We start from the raw sequence: 8086 nt of genomic DNA, 5'->3' as shown, positions 1-8086 counted from the left end.
GTGGCCGGGAGCGGCCACTGCACTCCAGTCTGGGCGACGGAGTGAGACTCCAACTCAAAAAAAAAAAAAAAAATTCAGTAAGCATTATAGGTTTAATTAGCTTAATGTTTCCTATTTCTAATACATACAAGCCACAGTTAACATTTTGATGTATAACTTTCATGCTTTTTTTTTTCTTTTTTTTTTTGAGTTGGAGTCTCATGGCCACTGGCAGCCTCGACCTGCTGGACTCAAGTGATCCTTCCACTCTGCCTTCCGAGTAGTCGGAAAAACAAGTGTGTGCTACCATGCCCGGCTAATTTTTTGATTTATTGTAGAGATGAGGTTTCACCAAGTTGCCCTGGCTGGTCTCGAACCCATGGGCTCAGGCAGTCCCCTCATCTCGGCCTCAAAAGTGCTGGGATTACAGACTTGAGCCACCGCGCCCGGCCTTTTCATGCTTTTTTCTATCATTATATTTTTAAGCACTGTAATTTTCTTCAAACTTGAAGAACTTTCCTCTGACAAATTGCAACAGTCACAAAACGTATGTAAGGAGAGGATAACGTTGCTGATTTTTTTGGAGGTAGGGTTAGAACGTTCTTGCCCTTCCATGTAGAATGCCTTTCTGTCTGCTAACTGGCCTGATTTCTCCCACTATCTTACTACATCTCTGCTGGGGCAGGCTGCTTTGCTATTCTGGGAGTTACTCCTCTCAGTCCATAGTATTTCAGACACCATTTCTGGAGACCACACATCCCTGCTGCCCTCTAATGCTAATTATGCTGAGATGGTCCCTCAGGCCTTCCACGGGGGCAGAATAAAGAGCTGGTGATGTGAGCCACTGTAGGGAAGGTGAGCCCCGAGATGGAAGTCTCCACATGCAAAATGGCATCACTCAAAATGGTAACATGCCCTTTTTTTGCAGCCTGCTGCCAAATGCTGGAGGTTCTCCTGAACTTGCTGATCCTGGCCTGCAGCTCTGTGTCTTACAATTCCACAGGGGGCTACACCGGCATCACCAGCCTGGGGGGCATTTACTACTACCAGTACGGAGGGGCTTACAGTGGTTTCAATGGTGCTGATGGGGAGAAAGCCCAGCAGCTGGATGTCCAGTTCTACCAGCTAAAGCTGCCCACGGTCACCGCTGCAATGGCCTACAGTGGAGCCCTCATGGCTTTTTGCTGCCTCCTTGTCACCATGGGTATCCTGCGGGTCCCGTGGCATTGTCCACTGTGGCTGGTGATTGAAAGCGTGCTGGATGTGCTTATGGCTGGGGGGTACATCCCAGCCTTGTACTTCTACTTCCACTACCTTTCCGCTGCCTACAGCTCTCCTGTATGCAAAGAAAGGCAGGCGCTGTACCAAAGCAAAGGGTACAGCGGCTTCAGTTGCAGTTTCCACGGGGGAGATATAGGAGCTGGAATTTTTGCTGCCCTGGGCATCGGAGTCTTCGCCCTGGGAGCTGTCCTGGCCATCAGGGCTTATCGAAAAGTCAGGAAGCTGAAAGAGAAGCCAGCAGAAATGTTTGAGTTTTAAGCTTTTTAAAACATTTTGCCAAATGTTAAGTGGCAAAAGTCACCCTCGAACCACTGTCTTTCACAAGAATCCTTTGTCATTGAACTTGCCAATGCTTGAAAAGCAGCAAGGCCGCTTTGGCATGGTGGGCGTAGCTCCTGGTCACATGAAGTTGTGTTCTCTAATACAACAAGCCCTGGATTCTGGAGTCCTCGGGACTAAACAAAGTTATTTAAAAAAAAAAAAAAAACCCAAAAGACTGGAGGTCAAGACCCACAGGGAAAGACGTGTACTGTGCCAGAGTGTACTTCTTGGTCACTAAAGGGAGACAACCAAGTGAACTTGAGGAACCTTTTCTTTAAAGTTTACAAAGAGTCACATAGACACAAGACAATATTTCAGCCTCAACTTTTCTAAACATGTCTGTCTCAAGCAGATTAGCTACACGTTTTTTTCCACACTGAGCTCTCCAGTTCTTTTATCTCCTTAATTCTGTAGACAGAGGGAGTAAGGATTCTGAGGGAGACCACTCCTTTAAAATGGATGCTGGAGGTAGGCGTGGGCTGAGAAAAGGGGAATCAGATTTACTCACTGGGTTGCAAAGAGGCTATTCTACAAACCCCTTACTGCCCTGAAAGCTCAATAAGTGTTTTGTACCTCTTATAAATGTACCATTGTTTGAAGAATTAAACTTGACATCTAGAATTCAGGATCCATCCAGAAGAAAAGAATGTAAAATCTTTCCCAGCAGAAGAATGTTACTTCTGGCCAGACAATTTCATGAGTTCTAGTGTATGTTAAGTTATGACTTATGGAACATTACAATATATTCTTGGAATAAGTGGATACATTATTTGCTTTGTGTGAATCCAATAAAAAATCCAAAGAAAAACTTTAATTTGGAGGTGATGATTCTCTTGCTTTTTGGGTTTTTTTTTTTTTGAGTTGGAGTCTCGCTGTCACCCAGGCTAGAGTACAGTGGCACACTCACAGCCACCACAGCCTCAACCTGCTAGGCTTAGGTAATCCTTCAGCCTCAGCCTTCCAAGTAGCTGGAACTACAGGCACGTGCCACCATGCCCAGCTAATTTTTTTATTTATTGTAGAGACGAGGTCTCTCCAAGTGCCCAGGCTGATCTGGTTCTCTTTATAATACATTTATAATATTCCCTGAAATAGAGACAATTTGTCTAAGAGGTGAGTTTCTTTTGGGTTTAGAAAGGAAAATATATACATATGCTTGTATATATTAGAAAATGTCCTGAAGAATAACAAAGTATTAATGGTTTTGCTTTTGGAGACAAGAGTTTAAAAAAATTTTTTTCACTTTATGCATGGCTTGACGGCACATGTATTCTTTTTTTTTTTTTAGAAAAATAAAAAGTAAAAAATTGATTTGCTCTCCTCAGTTTTTTCAGGACCATATTTACAGTTCAAAGGCAGATACAGATGTATTATTAAGTGGAGTATTCAGTGATGGGCCTCAAAAAACAGCATCACCCAGAGAGATGCTATTTACAACAAAGACCTCATGTCTGTTTCAGGGTTTCCACATCCCTTTACTGAACCCTCTGCTGTCTTTCCGGACACTTGTCCGATTCTTCCATGGAGATAAACTTCTGCTAGCTTTGGTAGTCACCCTTTTTCTCTTCCCCTGATGTATATATATCTTTCTGCACTAACAGCATGCTTAGAAATACTTGAGCCTGTTTGATATTGACAGCTAAGCCAGGTATCAATACTATAGCCAGTAGTAACCGCTAAGCTGGCTGGTTCCCCGGGACAATATTCTATGGTCATATTCCTTCAACAGACCTAGTGTCAGTAGATCTGGCGAAGACCATTATTCCTCTCGATTGTCAGTCAGTGGGTGACTGGCAAAATCCAGATTTATTCCATTACAGCCTAGCAGATAGATGCTGCATGGATTGTGAGTCCATCCCAGAAGGAAAATGTTCCAGTTTTCTGTATTTTTAGTGAAGTATTCCTGTTTCCTTTCAGGAGGTGAGATACTAACATGCTTGCAGAAGGAAAACTGAGGCAGAGAAAGATGTTTGGTGTGGGATAGCTATTCCCCATGAAGTAGAATGACGCCTGGGTCAATTCACTCAATCTGCTGTAGGGAGAGAGTGTCAACCAGTAGCTTACAGTGACTGCGTGAAGAGTGGGCAGTTTTGGTCTGACATTATTTTCTCTTTTAAATTAAATGAGTGTAGCTCTCACTTATCTGAGCCATCAACTGCTGCGTAGCTGAGGACCTCTAGGAATTCGTGTGGGCCCAGCAGGAGATAGGATCGGCAAGCTAAGTAGCTGTTGCCTAAGTACTTTAGAGATATGGGTCTTTACCTGGATTTTAAAGGTTATAGTACCCCCTAGTGTGTTAGAGAATGACCTTGATTTCGGGGAAACCATGCTTTTCACAAATTTGTCTCATTTCTTCTTAAGTCTCTCACTAATCCCCTTTCATTTTATAAACATTACTGAGTGGTATCACTATCCATTTGTATATTTTATGATTTTCCGAGTATTTTCACACACTTGGTTTCATTTGAGCCTCCCCATAGCCCCATGGAATGAAACTGGTAGGCACGGTCTTCATTAGTGTCTGAGGCTTAGAAGGACTGAATATGGGCAAGATCACAAGACACTAAAGAGCAGGTACTTGAACCTGGTGTTCTCAGCCTAGGTCCATTTGCTTTCTCTTTGTTCTCATCTCTGAATCCTGAGGGAATGGCAGGAGACCCTCTCCCAGAAGACAACCTAACAAAGGTCTGGGGCCTCTGCCAGCAACAGATGAAAGGTAACCTTGGACAAGAAGATATTCAGTATGTAAACTCTCAAGTGAAAGCCCAAGTGTCCATCAGTAGGATCCTGGTTGACTAGACTCATCCATTCATACAATGGAGTTTGAGGCCACTTAATGAAAAAAATGTGGCCACTCTGTAGGAACCGATCTGAACACATCTCTAGGATATAGTAAGTGAAAAAAATCAAGATGCAGAACAGTGTAAGTGGCCCATTGACTTCTGTAAAAAATAGCAGGGAAGGGGGATGAAATGAGTTGAAAGTGCTTTTATTTGCATAAAGGAACACTGGAAAGTTGTATTAGAAACCAATGAAAGTGGTGGGGGTTAGGGAACAGAGGGGATGTGAGTGGAATTTCTCAACTTATACTTTATGTCATTCTATAGAAACTTATTTTTTTAATTTATTGTGGAGACAAGGTCTTACCAAGTTGACCAAGCTGGTCTTGAACCCCTGGATTCGCAATCCTCTCGCCTCGGCCTCCCAAAGTGCTGGGATTACAGGCTTGAGCCACCGTGCCTGGCCTATAGAAACTTTTAAATTTGAAATATAGATTCACAAGAAGTCCCCATGTACCCTTAGCCCAATTTTCTCTAACGATAATATCTTGCATCATGATGGTACAATAAGGACAGTGACGATCTACAGAGCTTATTTAGATTTCATCAGTTTCACCTGCACTCATTTATTTGTGTGTGTGTGTGTGTGTGTGTGTGTGTGTGTTGTTCTGTATAGTTTTATCTCCTGCAGACTTGTATGAGCAGCACAACCAAATCCAAGACTGCTCAGTCATTGCAGACATCCCTTGTGCTAAACCTTCCTAGTCACACCCTTCCCTTTCCATCCTGCATCCCCACTCAACCCTATCCTCCAGTGATCCGTGGATCTGTGCTGCATCTCTATCATTGTGTCCTTTGAGACTGTTAGTGAATCATATCGCACCAAAATTTTAAAAGTGGTTTCTTTTTCTTTTTTGTGTGTGTTTTTTTTGAGTGGGAGTCTCACTCCGTCACCCAGACTGGAGTGCAGTGGCCGCTCTCAGCCACCGTAGCCTCGACCTGCTGGGCTCCTTCCACTCAGCCTTCCAAGTAGCTGGAACTACAGGCGCACACTACCATGCCTGGCTAATTTTTGGTTTATTGTAGAGAGGAGGTCTTGCCAAGTTGCCCAGGTGGGTCTCGAACCCACGGGTTCAGGCAGTCCACTCACCTCAGCCTCCCAAAGTGCTGGGATTACAGGCTGAGCCACCGAGCCCGGCTAAAAGTGGTTTCTTTTTCACTCATCATCATTTCCTGAAGATCCATCCAAGCTGTTGCAGCTCTCAGTAGTTCACTCCTTTGTATTGCTGAGTAGAGTTTTCCATGGTATGGGTGTACCAATTTGTTTAACCTTTCATCCACTGAAGGACTTTTGGGTTGTTTCCAATATTCAGCTATTACAAATAAAACCATGACAAATATTCACATACATGTTTCTATGTGGACATAAGTGTTTACTTTTCTAGGACCAATGCCCAGGGGTACAGTTGCAGGGCTACAAGGCTTTTTTTCTTTTTAGTTGGAGTCTCACTCTGTCACCCAGGCTGGAGTGCAGTGGCACACTGACAGCCACCGCAGCTTCGACCTGCTGGGCTCAGGTGATCCACATTTGCCTCAGCCTTCCAAGTAACTAGAATGACAGGCACGCACCACCACACCCGACTAATTTTTTGATTTATTGTAGAGATGGGGTCTTGCCAAGTTGCTCAGGCTGTTCTCAAACCCATGAGCTCAGGCAATCCTCTCACCTTGTCCTCCCAAAGTACTGGGATTATAGGCGTGAGCCACCGTACCCGGCCCTACATGGCTTTAAGAGTATGCTTAGTTTTTAAAGAAATTGTCAAAAATGTTTCCAGAGCAGCATTTGGATTATTCAAACAAGTATTCAAAACAAAAACAAAAAAACAAAAAAATGTTTTTGTTGGATCCAACCATGTTCTTCAAATCACATCACCAGTGGTGTTTCTTTGGTTTGACCTGGATGAGTAGTGTCTGTGTTAAATTCGAATCTCTCTTCTCTAGGTGTGGTACAGATAGTGGAGGTGATCTTGAATGGGATGGTCCTCATGTGCATCGTGGCCTCCTACTTTGTCCTTGCTGGATTCAGTGCCAGTTTTGCCAGTGGCGGCGGCTTTGGGAACAACTATTACTCACCATTTGAGGGCACTGAGCTGGAGCAGGTTCGGCAAATGGATCAGCAATACACAGTCCTCCGGGCACCCCTGATATACAGCGGTGTGGCTGTTTCTCTGGGGCTGGGTGTCCTCACCATGGGCGTCTTACTCCAAGGAGCCAAGAGTCTAACAAAACTGCCAGAGAAGTGGCTCCTCATAGAGGCCACCTTCAGCCTCCTGGCGGCAGTGGGCTACTGCATAGGCATTGGTGTTTACCTCCACGTAGCTCTGTGGATCAATTCCTCCGACATCTGCAAAAGAAGAGAGAGGCTCTATGCCCGCAAGGGTCTCACCTGGATGAACTGCCAGCTGGCAGGCACTGATGGAGCAGCGGCCACCTTTGCTTGTCTTCTGGTGATCACGTATGGTACCAGCGTGGTGCTGGCCTTGCGGAGCTACCGACAACAGAAACACTACAAAGACAGCAGAGAGCAGCACCGAAACTACAATGACGTACCAGAGTACCTGTGGTCTGGGACGCTCTGAGATCTTCTGGAACCTTCTGAAACCGTCAAAAAGATGGGTCCTTTAAAGTCACACATTAGACAACTGTGGCTTTCACATACTTGCTTTTACAAATGCTCCCTCTGGACCAAGGCAAAGTTAAATAATGGACTCATTTTTCTATTGTAAAAGGAGACCAGTCTTTGTTGACTGACTCAATGAGGGCTCAAAAAAAAAGAAAAATTTCCACCTTTACTATAAAGAGCAGCATCAGAAGTCTAGGTACCCCTAACAGTATGGCTCTCTCACCATACGATAAGCTAATAGTAGTCATAGCTAACTAGCCAGAGAAATTCTCAAAGATGAAAACTACAAGTCAGAGAGTAGCCGGCCTGTGTTACATTAGAAATATCTTGCAAGGCCAGGCTCAGTGGCTCAGCCTAAAACCCAGCACTTTGGAAGACCAAAGTGAGTGGATTGCCTGAGCCCATGCATTCGCGACCAACCCAGGCAACTTGGCAAGATCTAGTTTCTACAATAAATAGAAAATTAGCCAGTCATGGTAGCATGCTCCTGTCTTTCCAGCTACTTGGAAGGCTGAGGCGGAAGGATCGCTGGAGCCCAGCAGGTCGACGCTGGAGTGGCCGTGAGCGTGCCACTGCACTCCAGCCTTAGTGACAGAGTGAAACTCCAACTCACAAAAAAAAAGAAATATCTTACCTGTCATAACTATTTAAAGTAATTTAAAAAAAAGCATGTCAGCTCTGCTCCCTGCCCCACATTTGATCCTGGGGGAATGATTCTAAAGCAACTGTGTGATTTAATTCTGAGTAATTACATTCTTACACTCTCTCCTAGAGGGAAAGTATTCTGCCCATAGAGGAGGTGCCACAGCAGTATGTCACAACTGCATGAGTCCCAAGCAGTCTTCTTACACCCGTGACAGGAGGTGTAAGACAGGAGGTTGGATTCCAAATAAATGAAAAGAGATGCTGGTAGCAAGCATGTTGCTCCTTGGAATTCCTGCCTTAGGGCCCAAGAAAATGCTTTCTGCTAGCTATTCCAACTTAGATTCTTTTTGTGGCAAAATATTCCATTGGAATTCACTTTCCTGAAATATTTTATTTT

General features: G+C 44.3%; 1 protein-coding gene across 2 annotated transcripts in view; it reads left to right on the top strand.

The window, feature by feature from the left end:
• The window catches only part of MARVELD3 (MARVEL domain containing 3), a 17131-nt gene extending 10131 nt beyond the window's left edge, over positions 1–7000 (top strand). Inside the window, exon 3 of one of the 2 annotated variants that reach the window (XM_008069568.2) lies at positions 6363–7000. In XM_008069568.2, coding sequence (XP_008067759.1) covers positions 6363–7000 — 638 coding nt within the window. Of the gene's footprint in view, positions 1–907; positions 1538–6362 lie in introns of those variants that run through there. The other variant, XM_008069567.2, reaches the window with a different exon arrangement.
• The last annotated feature ends 1086 nt before the right edge of the window (positions 7001–8086 follow it).

Source organism: Carlito syrichta, unplaced genomic scaffold (assembly GCF_000164805.1).
Source record: "Carlito syrichta isolate Samal-C Ts95f unplaced genomic scaffold, Tarsius_syrichta-2.0.1 Scaffold312120, whole genome shotgun sequence".
Taxonomy (NCBI): domain Eukaryota; kingdom Metazoa; phylum Chordata; class Mammalia; order Primates; family Tarsiidae; genus Carlito; species Carlito syrichta.
The sequence above is the reverse complement of the archived record's forward strand: the minus strand, read 5'-3'. Positions and strand labels throughout refer to the sequence as shown.